The sequence below is a fragment of the Callithrix jacchus genome, chromosome 17 (genome assembly GCF_049354715.1).
Source record: "Callithrix jacchus isolate 240 chromosome 17, calJac240_pri, whole genome shotgun sequence".
In the NCBI taxonomy this organism is placed as follows: Eukaryota; Metazoa; Chordata; class Mammalia; order Primates; family Cebidae; genus Callithrix; species Callithrix jacchus.
The window spans coordinates 25,685,961-25,709,970 of NC_133518.1; the positions used below are offsets into that span (position 1 = coordinate 25,685,961).

Sequence of the window (24,010 nt, forward strand, 5' to 3'; positions counted from 1 at the left end):
TCTTTCAACTGTTCACATCTGGTGATTATCTCTGTCTATATAGATAGCATCCCATTTTAGCATGTATCAATGAAACTGCATCATACTAGGAGCTAGTGTGTGTGTGTGTGTGTGTGTGTGTGTGTGTGTAGTACAGCCATAAAGTGAAAGACTACTTTTATACAGTTTTTTTTTTTTACAAATGTGAAAGACTGCTTTCATAGTTTATATATATATTTTTTCCTGGGCTAGCCCCAAATCAAGCTTTAAGAAAGTAACCATAAGGTTATAGAGGAAAGCAAGAATGCCTTTTATGTCACTAACCACTTGCAACTGTACTGCTTGGAACCTTAATTGGAGCAAACCACCTTTCCAAATATGCAAGGCTGGCACTTGGGATGGTCCAGCCAAAACAGAATCACATCACTTGACATCTTTATTTAAAACAAATTCATCTCAAATCCCCATATCTGCCAGGCAGATTTTGTACAGTCAGTGAACCTATTTCTCAATCCGTATCACAGACAAAAGAGATTCTCACCAAAGTCTTCAATAGGCAGAAAACTGTTGAGTAGAACTGAATATCCAAATATAAAATCCGTAGAAGCAACATGAATGTTAATGATTAATGTTCAACAACACACTGGTCTGACATTAGCCTAGGGTCTGAACCAGGCTTTAAAGAAAACACTTATCCCAGGGCATGAATGTGTGAATATACACTTGATTCCATGTCTCTCTTTCTTAACTCGAGCTACAGATATTGGAGGAGGCCTTAAAAATATTTCTATTTACATTAATTGCAATTCTTTACACCTGGCTACGTCATCAACAGTTTAGAGAGGACTGTTTTACAATAATTCACTCTTTTTCCCCTTTTCTCCTTTCCCTTTCTCTGGATACCACTGAACAAATCAAGAAAAGCATGAGGAATATAAACGTCATCCATAATCCCACCAGTTAGAGACAGACGATTGCTAACATTTTAGTGTATTTCCTCCTAGTTTTTATCAGATGTGTGCATTATTTTCCTTTTTATAAAGTTGATATAATGTTGTTAATTATATTTTGAGAATTTCCCTTGTATCACTTCATATTCTTTAAAAACTCAATTTTAAAACATTAAAAAAATTTTTCCTGCCGAGCAGCCAGAAAGGAATAAGGCACAATCTTTAATGGTTGCATATCATTCCATTCTATGGAGTTATCCTCTGTGGTTAGCCATTTGGGTTGTGTCAAATTAACAATAACATGGAAGTTAGCCTTTTGTTTTGTTTTGTTTTGAGATGAAGTCTTGCTCTGTTGCCCAGGTGGGAGTGCAGTGGTGTGATCTTGGCTCACTGAAATCTCTGCCTCCTGGGTTCAAGCAATTCTCCTGCCTCAGCCTCCTGAGTAGCTGGGATCCCACGCCCAGATAATTTTTGTATTTTTAGCAGAGAGGGAGTTTCACTATATTGGTCAGGATGGTCTTGATCTCTTGACCTTGTGATCCACCCGCCTCAGACTCCCAAAGTGCTGGGATTACAGGCGCGAGCCACCACACTTGGCCAGAAGTTAGCCTCTTTACATAAATCCCTGCCCACATGTCTGATTATTTCCTCAGGATAAGTTCCTGAAAGTGGAATTACCAGATCAGCTGAGTGTGAACATTTGTTGAGGCTCTTGACATATTTTGTCACATTGCTCTCAAAAAAATCTGTTCCAATCCACATGCCCGCCAGCCATGTAAGAGGGTGCAGCTTTCACTACATCCTGGCTAACACTGAACATTTTCACTTAAAAAAAAAAGTTTTTTAAAAAATTTGATAGGCAAAAAGTAATGTTTTTAAATTTTAATTTCTTTAATTACTAGTGAGAGCAAATATTTAAATGTTTTTAGTGACTGTACTTTCTTTTCTCTGAATTACTTATCCTTAGCTTTGCTTATTTTTCTACAAATGTCTGAGAATTTTAAACATTTTATAGTGAGTATTTGTCCTTTTGAGTTTCAACTGTTAATGTTATGTAGTGTTGTCAATAGCTTGCTTCCTCTGTCATGCTGTCAGTGGCTTTTGTGCTTGGAAAGCTCTTCCCAGTCAAGAGGTAAAGGATCTCACTTGATGCTGAAGATTCAAAGAGAAAACTTAAAGTAAAGTACTTAGCAGCTGTACCTGACCCATGGTAATGTAAATCTGTGGTAGATGGTAGCATTATGATTCATATTACAACAATTTCTACTTTGATGAGGAAACTGAGGGAGATGAAAAGTTACCATCCTGTTAGGCAGGAGCAGTAGGATTCAAGTCCATGCTTTCTAATCCCAGATCTTTCTGCTTTTTCACGTCACTCTTCCTCATTAAAGCGTAAGGTGTTCAGACTAATAATAATGGTGGATACCATGTAAGGGATAAAATGTGACATAAAGGGTTATGGGTCTACTTCTTCCTGAGATAGATGTGATATTTTCTCAGAAAAAGAGAAAACACCTGCAAAGCATACATACCATGGGCTAATCATAATCACAAATATCCACAATACAAATAAGGACCACTCTCCCTATCACCACTGCTCAATCTTAAAATTTAGCAATTAGAACCTAATTTTTTTTTCAGTTGCCCACATGTGTAAAATGCTTGTGTGTGTGTGTGGTTTCAAAGGCTGTTTGTTCTCTGAGGAATTATACCTGCAAGGCAAATACGTCTTCCACGAGCCCCCTCAATCCAGCCCAGCCCAAGACGCTCCAGGGTGAGAAACAGCAAAGTGTATAGGAAAAGGAAAAGGCTGACTCAAAGCACCACTGTCTGGCTGCACTTATGACAAGCAGAGTCATGTCCACTCCTAAAACAGCCTTGGGAAATACCCTCAGAAAACAAAAGTAAAACATCTAAAATTGGTATTGCTAGCAAAAGCAAAGGGCAATTGAGGAATAGGTTCATCACTAATGGGCAGAAAAGGTGTTCTCATCTCATAAGCCCCGGATGAGACCAAAAATGTGCTTAGAAACTCACCGTTATTCAGCCCCAGGGAGTTTTTGTCCTTATCTGTCACTAAATTCCCTAATGCCTCCCACTGTGCCTGAGCAGATAAGGCTCACAAAGACTTTCAGTGACACCATGCAAGCCACCATGATCTTGGAACACAGACCACTGAGCACTAGACTCTGAACACCAACGCTCCGCCTTGCCTGATACTCCCTGTTCTACTGCAGTTCCCCAAACGGGACAAGAATAAAGGGGCATCCAGTAATGGAATGAAAAGCAAAATGTTCAGCATGGGTAAGTATCATCTATCTTCAAATCACATAGGTCCCCAGGACCTTTCCACACTTTTGTTCGGGATATGGCGTGGCCTCATCCTTTATACACCAAGGTCATTCCTGCATCCCCTCCTTAGGTTCTGCCTTCCTGCCTCTGGCCCAGCCCACCTTACTAGCAGCATTATGGTGTCTCAGAGGCAGGGGTCACCTAGCCTTCAGTATGCTAATCTGCACGTAAATTTACAAGTGGAAGATTGGGTGTTTTCTGCATTTTCAAAATGTATTTAATTGACAAACTGTAGTTTTTGTGGGGAAACCTGGGGGACCCTCTAGGGTTATCAGGAACACACTTCAGGAAATAACATCTTAAACCTGAACCTAAAGCCATCTGGTGCTTAGGATACAACAAACAGCTGCTTCCTTCTGAGTGCAGCACAGATGATGAAACCCACGCAGCCGGAAAGGGCCTGTCAGACCAAGAGGAAGGGACTCCTCAAACTCCCCTGAGAACGAACAGATTTAAAGAAACCTGGCCTAGAGAATCAGAGGATCCGGCAGATGAGAAAGGCTCAGAGGTGGGAATAAAAGCAGATGTAAGATTTGGAGCAGGAACAGTTGTAGGCCTGGACAAGATTCAGTTGTGGGAAGGAGGAGTGGGAAAAAAAAGTCTTTACCCCAATTTCCTGTCTTTCTGCCCTTCCCTGGATTGAGCTTCCCCTTCTCCCAGATTCATTTGTTTCTCACTTTTCACTTTTTGCCATGGGAACTGAAATAGACTTTTAAAAATTATTGGATGGACTTGTTTTATAATGTTCACTGTCTCAGTACTAATTCATTACTAACCTCTACAGATACCATGTTTAGCATCCTCTTTTTCTCATTACCTGGTGCAATACTTCTCAGGCTTCAGGGTACTTATGAGTCACCTGAAGATCTTGCTAAAATGCATGTTTCTAAATCAGAGGCAGGGCCTGAGTCTATGCATTTCTAATAAGTCCCAGGAGTTGCAAGAGGTTAGAGGTTTTGCAGGAGATCTTCTCGAAGCTTAAGAAGCCTCACAGGCCTGGATTGCTCTTTCTCTGTCTGCTACGCTGGTGTTACCTACAGGCCTCAGGAAATGCTCGTTAAAGCAATGAAGTAAATACTTGCCACCAATGGTAAAAAGGAAAACAATATGCCACTGACGAAAACCTTCCTAAGGATTATGGGCTGCATCATCCCAGAAGCTGATGACTACACCGGTCCCCCATGGCCAGAAAGGAACTCGGGATGCCAGGGGTTGCTGGGACACTGGTCTCCCAAGTGGAGACATGTACAGGGAGGAAGATGCATGTGTGCATGTGCAGACACTCCCCCCCAACACACACACCCACACACACCCTGTGTCACATATTTCTTTAAGCCAATAGCTCTCAAACGTGATTGATTGTGCAAGAGGATTACCTGGAGGGCTTGTAAACACACAGCCTATTTTTCTGTTTCAAGAAAGTCTGGGGTGGTGCTGAGAATGTGCATTTCTAACAAGTTCCCAGATGCTGCTGATGCTGCTGGCATAGGCACTTTGAGAACCACAGCTTTAAACAACTGAGCAGATCAAGTAGCTAGATGAAACACAGAGCTGGTTCTTCTGTAACTGAGCACACATCTGTTCCATGTGGCATGGCCAGACTCTGGAGCCAGGTGGATTTCATTTGTAGCAGCCTGGCCTCTGCCAAGGCCTTACCAGGATGCTTGTTTTGAAGCAATTAATGATCCTCTTGCTTCAGTGCAATCCATTGCCTAGTGATATCTGGCATCATCGCCATTAGCAGCATCCGCCAGGGAATGTAACTGGGATTCTGAAGCTCTCTGTGGAAAAGTACTCTTCCTTTAGGAAAGTGGTAGTCGCTCTTACATCTTTCCTCAGCTTGTAAGACAGCTTTATTCTAACATTTATAGGCAGCATTACAGTGTGAGGAGTCTGAAGCTCTTACACATTATGAATCAGAAGTATAGAACTTATGTGTTATGTTAATTGTATTAATTTTCTTTGAAAGGAAAAGGCCAAAAGAAAACCCAAACATACTGACAGTACTTTCTAATTATTTTCTCACTGAGACAAATCATGAATTTTTCACTAGACCAAAATATAAAAACAGCATTCCATAAGAAAATAACTTGTATGCTGTTGAATATCAAGTGCATAAATTCTTGCACCAGCCAGGTTATTTTAAATTCTTGAATCTTATTTTATCCCCTGGGAAGTGCTTTTTAATTGGTAGTGGAAACATAAGTTAAAATATAATGTCTCTCAATTGCATCACTGAATGGATAGTAAGTTAGGACACTTTCTTTTCATTTTTTTTATATTCCTGACGTTTTCCATTTCAGTCACTTACACTAAACATCCAGAAAAGTCAAGATGAGCTGCCAAATACAGGTTTCCCAAAAGGCTGTTGAAATTTCTTATCTTTGCATCCTCGTACCAACCTGCCTAAACATGTTTCCCTAAATAAGTGTCAGCCTGGGCTGCTGGGCAACATTGAGGCCTTTGGGTGTAAATTGCTCAGGACCTGCACCCATGAGAGAGCTAGCCTCGAATATCTAAAGCCCAGGATGGGCACCCAAGAGGAAGGACTCTGGGGCCCTGCATCTTCTGACATTTATTTTACTTGAGTATTGGCTGATATCAAAAGAACTGGGATGCCAGTCCAGAGAATGCAGATATTTATGTACAATTAGTATAACTGTGAGGACGGTTTTGCCTAGTGTTGACGGCATTCCTTCTCATGCTACAGGGAAGAGACATAAATAAAAGCAGGCAGGTGGAAGTACCGCTGCGCAGAGTCCTTAATGCTTGAATATTCTGAATGTGAAGGTAAGCAAAGGTATTTAACAAATACCTAGGGTTAAAGTTCAGTAGCTACTTCAAATGGGAACCTTGCTGAAAGTGAAGGAGTCCAAGGTGCAATCCACAAAGATGACTACTGTAGAGGAGGTGTTTCACCATTAACTCCTCAAGGGATATGGTGGAAAACTAAATGACTGCCCTCCCCTGTGAGCAGCATATCCAAAACACAACTGCTAGGAATGTACCTGAGCTCATTCTGCTTCTCGAATGGTTGCCTACCAGAGACTACTTTTTTTTTTTTTTTTGAGACAGAGTTTCACTCTTGTTACCCAGGCTGGAGTGCAATGGCGGGATCTCGGCTCACTGCAACCTCCACCTCCTGGGTTCAGGCAATTCTCCTGCCTCAGCCTTCCAAGTAGCTGGGATTACAGGCACGCGCCACCATGCCCAGCTAATTTTTTGTATTTTTAGTAGAGACGGGGTTTTACCATGTTGACTGGGATGGTCTCGATCTCTTGACCTCGTGATCCACCCGCCTCGGCCTCCCAAAGTGCTGGGATTACAAGCTTGAGCCACCGTGCCCAGCCCACCAGAGACTACTTTTTAGCACAAGACAATGTTATCTGGCAGCTCTATTTTTAACAGGTGCCATTTTAGGAGCCTGGAAACCCATCACAGTCATTCAGTATCACTGTCAGGAACACAACAGTGCCAAACACCTACTGCAGGGTTATGAAACAGCCAAGCCTTAATCAGCAGCCAGGAAGCTGGTGTCCTCAACCCCCTGTGTCAGAATGGACTCAGGATCTGGAGGAGGTAGACACAGACTCATGGCCAGAAAGAAGGTGGGGAGGCGTATTTGGAGTCAAGAAGACCCTGGTTAACTTGTTGACTCTGATACTACTATGAGTTATTGAGACTCTTTGAGTCCCAGTGTCTTTGGAAGAAAAGGAATAATACCTATTTTTAGGTTGTTTTAATAATTAAATGAAACACTATATAGAAAGTGCTTGGCACAGTGCCTGGCACAGTCAGAAAATTTATTAAGTGGTAGCTGTTGTCAGCCGGGTGCGGTGGCTCACCTGGGATTACGCCTGTAATCCCAGCACTTTGGGATGCCGAGGTGGGTGGATCACCTGAGGTCAGGAGTTTGAGACCAGCCTGACCAACATAGAGAAACCCCGTCTGTTCTAAAAAAAAAATACAAAATTAGCTGGGCGTGGTGGTGCATGCCTGTAATCCCAGCTACTCGGGAGGCTGAGGCAGAAGAATTGTTTGAGCCTGGGAGGTGGAGGTTGCAGTGAGCTGAGATCTCGCCATTGCATTCCAGCCTGGGTGACAAGAGTGGAACTCCATCTCAAAAAAAAAAGTGGTAGCTGTTATTAATGTTAAAGGGAAGGGGTGGGTAAGGCAGTGAGAAAAATGGGGAATGGAGAAGAAAGGAGCCAGAAACGTCTGAAACAGGTCCATTTATAAATACATAAAGTAAATTAGTGGTTGTCAGAGGCTAAGGGAAGGAAGGCTTTGGGAGTGACTCCTGATGGGTACAGGGTTTCTTTTTGCGGTGATGAAAAATTTTGGAATTAGATAATGGTGTGCATAACCTTATGAATATACTAAAAACCATCAGAGTGTATACTTTAAAATGGTGGCTTTTATGTATGTGAATTATATGTCAATTTTTTAAAAAGACATACACATAACGAAATGAGAAAAGCTAAAGCCTAAGAAAACTAGTGAGAAGAAGGGAAAGAGATGGCTGAGGTGGGTGGATCACAAGGTCGGAAGATCGAGACCAGCCTGGCCAACATGGTGAAACCCCATCTTTACTAAAAATACAAAAATTAGCTGGGTGTGGCACGTGCCTGTAGTCCCAGCTACTCGGGAGGCTAAGGCACGAGAATCCTTAAAACAGGAGGTGGAGGTTGCAGTGAGCCAAGATTGCACTACTGCACTCCAGGAGACTCCTATCTCAAAATAAAAATATATTAAAAAAAAAAAAAAAAAGGAGGACAAAGTAGGGAGTGCTGCAGAAGATGACCATGACATGGAAAGGGGCGTGGGTGTGCGTACACGTGTGCATGTTTGTGTGCATGTGTGTGTGAGAACCAGAATACATTTAACACACTTGCGTTTAACTGGAAATTCTAGTTACCTGAAACAACCCATTCCCTGACCACGCTGGCTAACCGAGGTGTGCCAGTGGGGTGATATGATAAGAAACCTGAACCAGGATCCAGGAAGCTTTATATTTATAACATCTAAGACCTAATTCCTTCCTTTTTAGAAAAGGAGACCCTGGCCCAGAAAGCGGAAGAGATTTCCCCAGGTGGCTGAGGTGGGGCGAGGTCCCAGGCTTCGGTAACTTAACATGGTTCTTCAAGCGTATTCAGCCCTCACAGGCAGGAAGATGTGAGGGTTAATGGAGGTCGACGGCTGCTTTTCCTCAGTAATTGTGTGGGGAGGGCAGAGCGCTTGTCTGGAATGGCAGCTGGCATTCTGTGTTCCTGTTTATTGCAGTTTATCTCAAACAGTCATTTCCATTCACCTTTTAAAAAAAACATGAGGCGCAGCTGCGGCTTCACTTTAAATATTGTTTCTTCCAGGCTTTTAATTTTTTCACAGGGTCCTCCCTAATCTTTCACCATAATTGGATGTACAACACTAGAGACGGCACCCCTGAGGAACAAAGCGAGCCGAGCGGCTGGCCCAGCCCTGGGCCCACTCACCGCCCTGCTGTCAGCTCCGTGATTCTGTGCACAGTAGCCTAGGAAGAGAAGGCAAAGCCAGCTTCCCTGCGTGTTCTCTGCTCGGGGACAAAGTTGGAGCCAGCCTTCTGCCATATTCTATATTAAATTTTCCCGATTTCCTTTTCTCTCTTTCCATTAGTGTCATTTAGATCTTTCCCTGCCCCAAGAATGTACACAGGAACAATTCCATGCTTAAGGTACACGTTCCTGGGGCAGGGGAAGATCTAAATGGCTGCACACTTTAGAAGCCCACACCGGCTATCTGGATACTCCAGGCAGCATCAGTTCCGTGTAGTTTCTGTTCCTTTATGTACTTCCCCCATTGGGACTGTAAGCTCCTGGAGGGAAAGCTCAGTCCCCCTTCGGGGATCCTAGTGCCATGCATAGTGCCAGGAACATGAGAGGGTAAGTGATGGTGAAATGAAAAGGACACTGATTCAGATGCTGTGGACCACATTGGTCCTGAAGACAATCAGCTCTGTGGTTCTTTATCAGGGGATCAGAAGTTGCTCAAAGCAGGGCAGGGAAATAACGGGCTGAAGTATACAGCTCGGATTCTGCTAAGGTCTGCACTTTTCTTCTTAAACACTAAGATCTGTTTTCTGTTGAGTGCAGTTTTACTGTTACTATTGAATAAACCAGAGGCCCTTAATGAAACATCTTTCTTACCATCAGAACCTTCCCCATGGAAAAGGAAGAGATGCATAATCTTTTTCTTCCTTTGTCTCGGTGGAATCTAATTTTAGTTATCAGAAAGTGACCTTTCCCCCTGAAGGCTGTTTGTCTGGCTTTAAAACAACCCTGTAAAATAATCCCTATACACATGTGGTATTTATTAGTGCAACTGGTTCAGGGAATTCTATGGTACCTAAGCAGAGGTATGCCAATTTTTTTTATTGTTTTTGACAACTGACTTCAAAATGAGGTGAAAGTATCACAGGAGATTAAAAAAGTCACAACTTTTACTTATATTTATATTTTAAACATTTTATTCTTTAAAATATTTATTTGTGCATATGTTTTACTGTATATAAAACATGTATACTGTGTAAACAAATGTATATTGTGTTTCAATAAAATATGGTGGATGCTATTTCTGAATAAAATGTATGTATATTACAGGCATGGACTCAAAATTATCTTACTGATGAATGCAAGGTGAAAAAAAGCCTGTGGAGCCCCAGTTTATGACATCTAATTTAATTTTCTACTTAGCCGACAAACAGCAAAAATAGAGAAAAAATTAGAAAAGGAAGATTCTAATTAGGAAAAGTCATTTTTATACCAGGTAACTATTTTCTTATTCCTCATATTTTTTAAAAAAGCATATGTTAATCTTGTTTCACTAGAAACTCATAGTAAAATCACAAACAGTGGGTTTAAAAAAGAAGGAAAATTATAATGAAGTCTTCATAATAAGCATGATACACATAAAAATTGAAAGCACTTTGCCTGAGAAAGGTATTTAAAAGGCTGGAACGACTCTCATCTTTAAGGTCCAGAACACAATGAACTGATCTCTGAGCACACCACACATCTAGAAGTTTCATCTCGCAGTTTTTTGTACTAACCTATCAGACACTGAAATCAAATGCAGCATTTTACCGCCTTGGTGAGATAATGGGTTACACAGTGCAATTCTGTTTTGTTGTTGTTGATGTTTTAAAGCTCCTTGAGCCTTACATGTCTGTAGCTTTAGTCAGCCCTGTCTCAGGTTGCTGGCCTATCATTGCTTACTTATTCCAGGCATCTGGGTTCTCTCTCTGTTTCTAAGTAGGATAAAACTACAGTGATCGTGACTTCATTGTTAATGCATTAGTAATGGTATGTCTTTCATTTTTCCTAAGTGTAAACTGACCTGTACTTTTCTAACTGAGAAATGGTTTGGCAAAGGAAACCATGACCAGTTCTTTGACGCTGAAAATAGCAGAAGTATGAGATGGCTACGTTTGCTCTGCAGAGTTGGATAAGCAATCTGACTCTTATGGCAGAGTGTCCCAAGCATCTTTTGCACACTGCTTCTGAAGCAGACAGCTGAGAAGTGTTAGGGTTATGGGACTCAGCGAACTATCACTTGGGTGCTCATTCTTGTCTTGGGGATCACAGGGGCGAAAAATACAGAGGGCAACATGGTAGGTCACTGAAACCTCTTTTCCACATTTAAGTTTCAGCTTGTGGAAAAAGAACATAAGCTGTTGTGAACTGCACTAAGAAGTACAGTATATACTTAAAACAGCCCCCACACTTATACACACATCTATATGTATATAAGATATAACCTATCATATTTTACATTATTATGCATAAGGATCTATCATGACAGAAGCTTCTTTCTATATCTCTCTCCAGGGAAAAAAGGTAGTGATGTATTTGATCAAATTAAAAATTCAGTAGCAAGTTTTACTGTTCTAGCAGGCTATATTAACTGATATTTGCCTGTGAGGTAAAGAGGCTCACGATGATGGAAGGGCTTTTATTTTTCATATTATGCCGTGTTGTGAACTACACTTGACTTACGGCAAATAATGAAGAGGGAAGGACATAGTGTGTGTTTTCAGCTTCTGTGGACAGATAAGCATATACTTGTAGTTTAATTTCATGACCTCATTCGTATAACTAAAGCTATTTTTACTTGGGCCTGTTATTACCAGAACATTACCTTATAAAACATTCTCAAAATATATTTACTGACTTTCAAAAAAAGGTAGGCAAAGGATGAACAGATACTGTATCAACTTTTAGAAACTCCAAACATGGTAACTAAAACTTTGTATTTTTCATTGTCAAAAATGTCAAACAAAAATTGGAAAAATAGGTTAAACATTCTAGTAATTATTTTTTGCTAGTGAACTGTCAATGTATGTCAATAATTTTTAAAAATTCCTTCATATAAAAAGCCTGCCTAGCAACTAAATGCATAACAGAATTTTTTCAACTTCAGAATAACAACATGTGTGTTTTAGTTACTGCTGTAACATTATTAATGAATATAAGCTGGGAAAAGCAGAAGGAACTGTCCTAGCTTAATGCATTTGATTCTATGCATTTAGTCTTTCCTGACTATATTATGGCAATAGCCACTGAGAGTGGAATTTGGCCACTCCTCAAGGGTGATCTTTCTTCCAGTTAGAAAAATGGTCCAATTGTTTATAAACAAAAGAGCTCTCCCCCCTTACCTTTTTATAATTCCCCTCCATATCCAATGAGGATTCTTGACTGATGATGTCATCCATTCCATCACTGTCCAAATTCATCCTTTAACTCTTTAGAATTTCACTTAAGAAATAACCTCCCATGAATTCTGATAGGCTGATGTGCCAATTGCCCAGTTCCCTGCTTACTGCTCATGCTGACATGGAGAGCTGGCTAAGAGGCTGTGCCCGGCTGTGGGCGTTCTTGCCCTGCTCTGTCCCACAGACACTGCCCCGCCCAGCCTCCCTGGCCTTTCCTTGCTCTGGCACCAGGCAGCTGCTGTTCTCTGAGCCTCACTCTGCCCCTGACACTTGACTTGCTGACTCCGGCCCTCACCATCTGCTGTCACCTTCCCCTGAATGATCCCGCCCCGATTCCTCTCCACAGCACCTTTCCTGTTCCCAAGAAAGGAAAAGAGGCACTCAGCTTCAGCCAGCTGATTCAACTCCCCCCATTCAGGGCAGAGTGTGGACTGGAGCTCTGTGAGGAAACTAGCAATCTGAACCAAGATAGATTGTGTGGGATAAAAATAGATGTGAAAACTTCCAGCCCAGGCGACTTCACTACTGAGTTAAAAGCCGAGCATCCCATGACAAAATGAAAACTGTATAATTTAATTTAAAAGCTGACCTGTAAGACAAATGTTTGCTTTTCTACCCCCAAACTGATCATTTCTTAAAATCAAATGTAAAAGTCTCATCTGGTAGGAGCTCCAGGACGAGACTGAAATTCACTTCCAACACAGAGAAGGACCCTTCTGCCCTAGGCGCAGGGCTTTGTTCTATTAACACAGAACAACAGAAAAAGATCCATCAACTTTTCTTTAAAATTCAACCAGTGGCGGGCTTTTTCACAAAAGCAAGCGCTCTTTTCTGCTGCTCTCTTTACCCTTTTCCCATGGCTTCTGGTTTTGTTTACAGGCCTGACTAAAGAGAGGGAAAAGGCCCACAGCTGGAGGATGTTTTGGTACAAGAGGCAGGCAAGCAGAAATGCACACAAACACATGCTCATCAGGATCAGCTTGCTACGGTCATAAACTAAAAATTATGCACACTATTTATTTCTAAAACATAAAGTTACCGTTTGGAGGAGAAATAGGCCAGAAAAGAATTCAAAGGACAAGGCTTCATTTAGCAACACCATCTTACACTGACATGCTTAGACAGAAAGTAGCAAGTATATTAGTCAATAAATTTTCCAATACAGATTCTTGTGCAACCACAACACTGTTAAGAACAGTTCTAAAAGCCAAAAGGCCATTCAAGATAACCTTCTGGCATCTGAACCTCTGCTGACATGCTCACCTTCAGTGTCTACTTATTTCTCTCCATAATTTTTTAAAAAATTCAATTTGTATATTCGTGGCATAAAGGTGTCTCAAGATAGTCTATAATAGCCCTACTTCTGTAAAGCAAATACTTTCCTCAATAGCCTGAGCCAAAGTGAAATCCTCCCTTTACTCCATTCTCATTTCCCCACCTCAGTTCCCAAAAGAATAAATTGCATGTTTGTCAGATGCAATTTACAACAAGTTGTCTCTCATGAACCACATTTGCATTTGGGCAGGGCTTTTCCCTGGAGGAGACTGCCCTTGTCTTACTCTCCTCCAAACCCCAGGACCCTCACTCCAGATGGGGGCTCCACTGTCTGCATGCAGGCAGCCCAGAATGCTTCCCGGGGCTGTGGCAAAGCTGACCACAGACTGCCGCCCCCAGTGTCCAGTGCAGGTGCCCAAAACACAGGAGAATTCACCAAGGCTAAGGCTTTGGGGTTAAAGTATGCTCTAGTTTGAAGAACCCTGTGTATGCTAAATCCTGCCAAAGGACGTTAATAAAAATGAAGGAAGCATGCATCTTCTTAAATGGCACATATTAACATAACAATAGCTTCCCTTTATTGAAGGAGGGGTTGCTATGGTAGACACTTTCTGTGTGCCTCCTACATATGTCTTTAATCCTCTCAATAATCTGGAGTAGATATTACTATCAGTTGCATTTTATAGCAAAATGAAAGAGTTCAGTGAGGTTAAGGAAGGTGAACGTGGGCTCTCTGCCTCTGTGGTCCACACTGTAAATGGGTGTGTCAGACCAACCCACACTGGCTGCCTCTATAAGAAATAATTGTTTCCAATAAAATAATCAAGCATAGCTTTTATTGATTTATTTATTGAGACAGGATCTTGCTCTGTTGCCCAGGCTAGAGTACAGTGGCATGATCATGGCTCACTGCCACCTTGACCTCCCAGGCTCAAGTGATCCTCCCACCTCAGCTTTCTGAGTAGCTGGGACTATAGGTTTGCACCACTATGCCTGGATAATTAAAAAAAATTTTTTGTAGAGACGAGATCTCACTATGTTGCCCAGGCTAGTCTTGAGTCCTGGGCCCAGGTGATCCTCCCATCTCAGCCTCCCAAAGTATTGAGATTACAGGTGCAAAGCACCATGCCCATCCAAATGTAGCTGTTAAAGATTAGGGTTCAACACAGACGAATCTAGCAGAGCTCCTGATATGTGGTTTGGATCTGTGTCCCCACCAAAATCTCATGTTCAATTGTAATTACCAATGTTGGAGGTGGAGCCTGCTGGGAGGTGACACGCTCATGGGGGTGGTTTCTAATGGTTTAGAACCATCTGCCTAGTGCTGCTCTGGTGATAGAGCTCTCATGAGATCTGGTTGTTTAAAAGTAGGTAGCACCTCCCCTGCTCTCCCTTCTTTCTGCTCTGGCCATGTGAAGATGTTCCTGCTTTCCTTCTGCCATGAGTGTACATTTCCTGAGGCCCCCCGAGCATGCTCCCTGTACTGCTAGCAGAACCATGAGCCAATTAGACCTCTTTTATTTATAAGTTACCCAGTCTCTCGAGTTATACAAAAAGAATTAAAAAAAAATTACCCAGTCTCAGGTATTTCTTTTTTCTGAGTTGGAATCTTGCTCTGTCACCCACCCTGGAGTGCAGTGACACAATCTCAGCTCACTGCAACCTCTCCATCCCAGGTTCAAGTGAGTCTCCTGCCTCAGTTTCTCAAGTAGCTGGGATTACAGGCACCTGCCACTACACCTGGCTAATTTTTGTATTGTTAGTAGAAACGGGGCTTTACCATGTTGGCCAGGCTGGTCTCAAACTCCTGACCTCAGGTGATCCACCTGCCTCAGTCTTCCAAAATGCTGGGATTACAGGCATGAGCCATCATGCCCAACCAGGTATTTCTTTGTAGCAGTGTAAGAATGGACTAACACAGCTCTCTGAATAACAATATCACGAGCTGAATCAATATTTTCCAAACCATACATCTGGAACACACAGCATGTATTGTTGCATATCTTTTCCTGATGAGGCATCAAGAAACGAAATGGAAGCTACTTCACAGATGTCAGGACCTAGCACACTACAGAATGAATTTTCCTTTCCAGTTTACCATGGTGTTTTTAGCACCCCTGTTGCTTCTTTCCAACAGTGATTGTGGTTTCAGGCTCTTTTCTAAGGGAACAGGGATTTGTGTTTATTCATCTTGTTTACCCCATAGCTTCTAGAACACTGCCTTGCACACGATAAGTGCACAGTGAAGAGCTGTTGACTAAGTACGTGAACAGAGGAAAAATGAACGCATTGCTTACAATGTTTCCTCTACATGCGTCCACAATAGGAAACATTAATAGTGCTTTTCAACTGAAATCTTCTGTGGAACCCACATATGTTCAAAAGGAAAAAAAGGTCTGTTTTGATTGAATGAGGAGGGCTACCACGCCCCACCTGGATGCTCTATTCTCCTATTATCCCAGCCCCAGCACAGCCTCTCAGAACAGCTCTGTGGAAAAAAAAGCCCCAGGACCCTGCAGACCCCACTCACTCTGCAGAAGAGACTTGGAAAAGCTCTAAGGACCGTAAAAAGGGCTCGTTCACAGTAGCATCAAAGCAGTATTCTGCTCCTGGCTCCGTGACTGTACTTATTTCCAGACCTCAGTCCACTCCACTTGGGGTTCAGCTGCTACATGAATTGCATTCTTATATGATTGCTAGTCCACTTAGCAATCTATAATCAACAGCTAACATGGATGAAATTATAAAAATCTGGAGCTTGCAAGACTCAGTAAAATACATAAAACAATAAGCCTAATTACTAATATCTTTTTACTTTGATTTTAACTGACTAAAAGACCATTCCACTCCTCTGCCTGCTAACTACTTTTTTGTCCTAAGTGATTCTCTAGTAAGTACTATACAGAGACAAGTGATAGAACTTCTGCTCCTGAAACCTGGATGCAAGAGGTTGAGGGCAGTTCTCAGTGGCGGTGACATCATGGCGCATCCTCCCTAAAGAAGCTCAGCACGTAGATAGGCTCATGCCCCAAACCCTTTCCAGATGGAGTTGTGCCACCCTTTTCAGGATAGCTTGTGCCAGCTTAAAATAGAGTTTCCTATTATGTGTGGCATCACTGATGTGTGAAATTTTCTAGAGTTTTGCTACTCAAAGTGTATTCTCCAACCAGAGCATCAACAGCACTGGGAGCTTTCTAGAAATGCAAACTCTCCAGTTCCACTCCAGAACTACTGAGTCAAAAATTGCATTTGAAAAAAAAGAGATCCCTAGAATTTTTGAATACACCTTAAATTGTAGAAGGGCTGCTCTAGAACTTGAAAAAAAATCATTATAAGCTATTATCCCTCTATTTTAAACCACGTTTCCAGGCAGGGTGGCAAGACCTTGACTACATGCTTGGGATCAACACTATAATTAATTTCACTTCCATATGGTCCAAATGAATACAGGAATGGAAAACACAAAACCAAACACCACCTTGGCAGAGACTTGTGCTGAATGTATGTAATGCCTGGTGGTTTGGCAGTAGCTGTGCAAACGGAGAGACAGTCAGTCACTCTTCTTCTACGGGGATTGTCTTCTCTGCTGCTCCCCTCTCTAGAATAAACTGTCCCTGCACAAGATGGGCCCAGATAGTAGTGCTCTCCCTTAGAACACCTACTCACAGTCACTTAGAATCCCTGAGGTCGAAAGGGCCTCTTCCCACTCTCTGCTCTGATTTTCCAGGACTAGCACGAAGAGCTTTGGTTTCCTGTTGAGCCATGATCTGAATTGCAAGGCACACTGCTCACGTGAGTTAATGCTTTTAAATGATCATTATCAGCCACTGGTGGAAATTATTGACTCTGAGAACACTGACCACATTACTGAGAGATCACTTATACACTGTCAAAAGATTTTCCTATTCATACATGGAAACTTGATTTCATCCTGATTAACCCTTCATCTCCCATTGCCTTCTCCTTGGTCTTAACATCCATATTCCATATACTAGATTTATAATCTCTTTTCAAATAATTTTTTTCTTCTGTGCAAAGTTCACCTAAATTTGATTTGCACCTAATTTAAGGTATTCTGATAGCTAGAAAAGGCATGGAAATTTGCAGGCCATTTAAAGGACTTTGCTGTATAGATTTTTTAAAAAACTAAAATAATGGTATTAGGAATGTGGGGTGGGGAGGTGGCAGTGCTGGGAGATTGTCACACAAAATGTGGCAGATTGTCACACATTTTCTCACATCTAAAAGAACATGGGCCATAGTTGTAAATCTTTCTGTCCAACTAAAACTGAACACGAGAAACTCAACTATGGCCACTCTGATGACCACGGTACAGCTTCCAAGTGAAACCAATTTTGATGCCCTCATTATGTTTCTCTCTGTGCTCTTTCCCCATTAATGGCTTTCCTACATTGATTGTCACTTAGGCCTTTGTGATGGTTGTTTTCTTTTGAATTCAAGCAGTTTTGTCAAATTACTTTCTATTTCAGGAAGTTTGGTAGTTTCTGATTCTTCTAGGTAGTGCACAGGGGAATACTAAGTATATCAAGATTTCAAACTTTCCCTTGGTATAGAGAATATAAATAAATAATGGGATATGACTTCAATGGGATATGGTTCTATTAATGTTGAGCTTCTGCATGTGAAATTGTAATTAGTCACCCGAAATTTTATATATTTGTGTGTATGTACGTGCATGAACAGGGGATCTTTACTTTCAAACAAGCATCAACGCAGTGTGATATTTTCCATAGAGATGCTCCATTTCCTTCCCATCCCCCATCAACACCTTCCTTTCCAAGAATAAATACTAGACCTTTGGCTTAAAATACGTTTTACACAGTTACTTCTTAAAATCACTTTAAGCCTGAATCATGAAGTTTGAGGCCCCAAGTGTTACTTTAAATAGAAATGATGTGTTTGTACTAAATTTCTATTTCAGATCAGGCCCATAATAAAGCCCTGCTGATTTTTTTTTTCATGTGAGGCTCTCATCATTGTGCTCCTTTTGTGGTAAAGCATATAAATTAGATTTTCAGACATCTGAGCTAAAAAAATGCATATGACTTTATATCCAAAATTATTTTCTTAATTTCAAAGGTTACTACCTCTTTGAAAAACAGAACTACCGCTCTACAAGGCAGAACATAATTATACTTTAAGCAGGCAAAACAATGATGACCAAGTACTCTTCAGCACTACTAACTACAGAAAAAAATTTCCCGATCAAAAAAATCTATAGACTAAAACAGAAAATTGTCTCATTGAAATTGCATTTAAAAGCCTCCATCAAATACAGCACTAAAATGCTTCGAAAATTCCTTTTCCATTCTAATATCTTTTTCCCTGCTGTGGATGAAACCAGGCTTAAATTGGGTGGAATCTTGAACTCAAATTTGATACTCTATTTTCTCAATCACAGGAAGAAGGGATTGAGAGACTAGTCCTCACCTATCCTGGTGTCGATAGGGATAGACTATATTTGCTCTCCTTTGTTAACCATTAAACGACCCACTAGAATCTGGGCATAAAAGACTATTTACTACTTTCTCCAGCAAGAATTTTAAGAATATCTTGATGTGCTAGTTAAACTGATATACTTCCTAGTTTTATCATTTAAGAGCAACATTGTGTGTCCTTTATTTTATTTTCTGGGTATGATTCCTCAATTGGGCTGAAACATTTGGCCACAGAAAACTTTGCTGTTCCATGAAGCAGTAAAATTATCCCTTTAGAAGGCAGATGGATGTATTTTAACTTTGCAAAACTCATCATAGTAAGAAAGGCAGCTTTGAGATGAGTACTTGCAATGCACTTGGGATTAGACCAGGAGGTTCATCTTGAGAAAATTCTCGGGATGAAGAAGTAGGCATGGAAGTATTTTCTTAATGCATTGTTTCTGGGAAGGCTGGAATGTCTGTGCATCCCATTCATTCATTTGCTTTGTGCCTTGCACTGCAGCCCCCATTCTGGCACATAGAATATTTAAAGTGCTGGCAACTGGCCAAGAGGCTGAGAAGCCAGGTACATGGACTTCTGAGGTCAGCTTCACCAACTCCTTGTTACAGTGTATGGACCTGAGCTTATTATCTCTGGGGTTTCAATGGGAATCCCACATCCTCGGGACTCAGAACAGCAACAATTGCAGAAAGCACAATTCAACCCAACAAACATTTATTGAACACATACTCTGTGTATAAGGCAGAGACTTGTGAAAATTAAAAGAAGGCCTCTTGTCTTCAAGCAGCCTGTTGTCAGCCAGGCACTGTGGCTCACGCCTATAATCCCAGCACTTTGGGTGGCTGAGGCGGGAGGATTATCTGAGGCCAGGAGTTTGAGACCAGCCTGGCCAACATGCCAAAAACCCATTTCTACTAAAAATACAAAAAATTAACTGGGCATGGTGGTGGGTGCCTGAAATCCCAGCTACTTGGGAGGCTGAGGCAGGAGGATGGCTGGAACCCAGGAGGTGGAGATTGCAGTGAGCCGAGATTACACCACTGCATGCTAGCCTGGGCAATGGAGTAACACTCCATCTCAAAAAAAAAAAAAAAAAAAGAAGCTTGTTGTCTAATGGAGGAAACAGACCTATATGTAAATAGTTGTAAATAGGTGCTAATAGAAGTAAAAACAAAGTGTACTGAGCAGGAGAAATATGGACTGAGAGATAAGTGGGAAAAGTTTCCTGAAGGAGGTGGCATTTGAGCCTTGAAAGCTGCATTCGCCGCAGTGGGTGGGAGCAGGTGGTGTGTGGTAGGAGATGTCTCAGCCTGAGGCACTGCAGTAAAGAACTGGCGGCAGTGTGAAGGCAGAAGCAAAGGGTCTGCAGCGAGAAGTGTTTATGCCCAGGGTTCAGAAACGAATGTCGGGCCTTGAATGCCATGCAAAGCAGTCTGAAATTTATCCTAAGGAATGCAGGGAAGCATTAAAGATTTCTGACCATCTTCTCATGACCTAGTGTTTAAAGAAGGGACTCCTTATGCTCTCAAGGGAAGAAAAAGATGAGACTTATTCACACACTATTTTAGTTTTGCTTCTTCAAGTCTCCATTCCCATAGCAGCTAAGAACGTAAGGGTGTGATCATATCTGGGGTGGCCATAGGTAATTTAAGCAATGGCAAAAAAGGTATGAAAGCATATCATTGTTTTCATATACACACTTATCCCAAAACCCCATTACAGGAAAAAGAGAAAAAATATTTAAGAACTTTTAAGCAAAATGAACCCTTCAACCTAAACTTGTGCTTTCAAGTTTACAGTATTTCTAAGTTGTCTATCAAAATCTATTTAGAAAAATTTGGCCTTTTGAAGGCTGCCAGGCCTGAAGCTGTGAGCAAGTTTCTTTCCTGAAGAGACTGGCTTCCTCCCAAGACTGGAAAATGGAGGTCGATAGCATCTTTTAACAGGGCTATGACCAAAAATGACGACACATGCCTCAGTAACCCCTTTGCTAACATAAATCCTGTGAGGAAGAAAAGTATATGAAGATGACACTGATGTGAGCATCTTTAAAAACAAAACAACCATGAAAAATTCTGTATGAGAATTCCTTCCATTTATTCCTCCTTGGCTTAAGTGGTTCAAAGAACAGCGCATAAAAACCCTTGCTTACAATGGGTGTTCAGGCTGTTGGTAGCAGGGAAACTCTTTTCCAAAGCAATCATCCATTTAGAAAAGCAATATATAAGAATTCATTGTATTTCTACATATTAGCAGGTTACAACTGGGTAATGAAATGAGACACGGTTTCCCTGGGCCACTGAACAATCCTCACAGAACCCCTGATGTGCTCAGAAGAAATGACACAGAAGAAGGTGGCTCTTAATTCACGATAACTGACTTATTTATGCAGAAAGGCAGCCTCTGGCAGGGGATCTGGCCATTCTCATGCCAGGATGTCAAATGGGAAAGTCTCCATTTCACAGATGAGAAAACTAACAAGAAACAATGGGATAGACAGCCAACCCACACACAATGAAAACAGTACAGGTTAATGGTGGGAGGAGGGGAAGGAGTAGGCCTGAAAGTCATAATAGAAGAAACCAGTGTCATAGAACGTTTACATGCCTTTTTTGTTAGTCAATTTTACAAATAGTAGACATATCCATCGTATTAGTGGAGAACCTATTCTAAGCACTGGGAAAGCAGACAGAACAAAGATAAAATCCCTGCCCTCATGAAGTGAGACAGTGAGGGAGTCAGAAAATAGACAAATAATTAAGTAAAATATGTATTAAAATAAACAGTGATAAATGATAAGTATAAAAATAAATTAGAGAAGCATGATAGAAATATTGGGATAGGCCTGGTGCAGTGGCTAACACTTGTAATCCCAGTACTTTGGGGGGCTAAGGTGAGCAGATCACCTGAGGTCAAGGGTTCGAGACCATCCTGGCCAATGTGGTGAAGCACTGTCTCTACTAAAAAAGCAAAAATTAGCTGGGCTTAGTGGTGGGCACCTGCAATCCCAGCTACTCGGGAGGCTAAGGTAGGAGAATTACTTGAACTCAACAGATGGAGGTTGCATTGAGCCAAGATTGTGCCACTGCACTGTAGCCTGGGTGACACAGTGACTCAGTCTCAAAAAAAAAAAAAAAAAATTGGAATAGAACTGGAGAGCTGGAAGTTTACAGATTACATTCAGAGATGGCTCACCTAGAAGCGATATTTGAGCAAGGACTTGCAGAAAGTGAGAGAGTGACGAATGGGGGTAGAGGTGAAAATATAAGGTAAATATACATAAGATGTAAAATATAAGATGCCTGGTCAAATGTGAGTTTCAGATAAATAGTGAATATTTTAGTACAAGCATGTCCCAAATGCTGTAAGTTATTTACTAAATCTGGCAACCCTACATGGTGCGGGGGGTGGGGGGTGGTGTAGGGGAGGTGAGGTGCTTGCCGGGCAGAAGCAATAGCAGGTGCAGGGCCAGCCCAGCATGGTGGGAAGGTAGTGAGGAAACCAAGAATGTAGGAGAGGAGTCCAAGAGGAAGCGGGGATGAGGTGATATAAAGCCCTGTGAGGTCTTGGGATTTTCACTCTGAGCAGGGTGATAAACTAAAATTTTTGAGATATGGGACATGATCTGTCCTCAGTTTTAAAAGCTCATTTTGGAAACTGTGTTGGAAATAGACTATGGGGTGTGGGGAAGGGCAGGGGTAGGTAGAGCAGATAGAAGGCTATTATTGCTGCAATTATGATGACATTAACAACCACCACCATAACGATGTGCATCTGTACAAAAGCACCAAAATGCACATGTGATTTTCAGGGGAATGGCCCTGAAGTCCCATTCATGGACTATCCATTAAGAAATCTTGGTATACATCATTTATGGGAGAAAATAAATCAATGTTTCAAATGAATTCTATCAACTGACTAAAGATGCTAAGCTAAGAAATTTGCTTTTAAGCACTGAAATATCATCCTTAAAAAAAATAAGACCTTGTAAAATGGTCGGGGGGAGTTTCTGAAAGCCATTCAATTACAGATACCATCAGTGACTGCAAACATCAAGCTAAGGACTTAGAAAAAGCACCTTTTCTGAATCCAATTGCATGTGGTGCCAGCTGGGTTCTAAAATGAAGGTTTCTAAGTAGGATTAAGATTTGGCTTCAAGGTTAATGTTTCTGTTTTTGCTGAGCTATATATAAAGAGAGAGCACTTCAAAAGAACATACACATGAAGGTAGTTCTACTATAAAATCCCATGAAGATGCAGAATCTATTGACCGTTATTACCCAACCAATACACTTAATTTTATTGTGGAAATAAGCAATAAATACTTCAAAACTATTAAACACACAATGACACTGTTATATATTGCAGCTAATATAAAATAAAATCAATTTATCTTCCTTTGGAAGAAGCAAAATGCTAACATAATCCCTTCTCTCCAGATGAAATTGCTGTAAAATATTTGACCAATTTTCAACCTACAAAAAAATGCTTTTATATTCAACCTAATGAAATAACGTAGAGAATAATCTTATAGTAGCTTACCCTTCAAAAATAAATTAAATAGCTTCTTTGAAAAGAGAAAGTTGTTTTAATTATTATAGTAATTCAATCACCTGGAGCCATGCCATGAGTAGATTAGGCTTTCTATAGATACTTGACATCCCCTACCCTCAAGTTCTGTATTATGTGTGTAAGTGACATGTTGGTTGTTTTCTTAGCATCTCTGACCGCTTTCTCATGGAAAGAATTACTGTGAAGCATGAAGCTCAATATTTAGGATCTATGGCCCTAAATGTACCATAAAATGAAATTACTATAAAATAAGCCTGTAAGTACAAATTTCTAGTTATTAAGGAAGACAAAGTATATAAATACATTTTATAGGCACACTTTTCTTAGCTGAGAAACCACGGCCTTGAGTCTTGTGAAATGTACTATTTTGCCTGCACATATTTACCACTGTGAAATCTGACCTTATGAGAAACACTTGCTTGTCTCAGGTAACCTACCTCACACAAGGAAGAGGCATTGTTAAGTTAAAGAACTGGTCTCTCAGAGATCCTAAACTCAGTCAGTTGAGAAATATCCCAATATTAACTCTGCACGACTTGGACCAGCCATGCCTGCTGCTGCAAAGAGCAATTTCTCTGAGAACATTCTTGCTGTCTGTTTATAACAAAGATACTTTCGATGTTGCCTCAACAGTCCCAGTCCAACCAAGGAGTTACAAAACACTCTAGGGCTGATC

The 24,010-nt window shown here is 41.1% G+C and overlaps 1 protein-coding gene across 14 annotated transcripts in view; it reads right to left on the reverse strand.

Moving 5' to 3' along the window:
* SCHIP1 (schwannomin interacting protein 1) overlaps positions 1–24,010 on the reverse strand; it is a 610,058-nt gene that overhangs the window by 33,152 nt on the left and 552,896 nt on the right. The window contains exon 1 of one of the 14 annotated variants that reach the window (XM_008983574.4): positions 11,971–12,292. The exons of the other annotated variants lie outside the window; for them this stretch is intronic. Coding sequence (XP_008981822.1) covers positions 11,971–12,048 — 78 coding nt within the window. The 5' untranslated portion in view covers positions 12,049–12,292. Of the gene's footprint in view, positions 1–11,970; positions 12,293–24,010 lie in introns of those variants that run through there. 14 annotated transcript variants of the gene reach the window in all.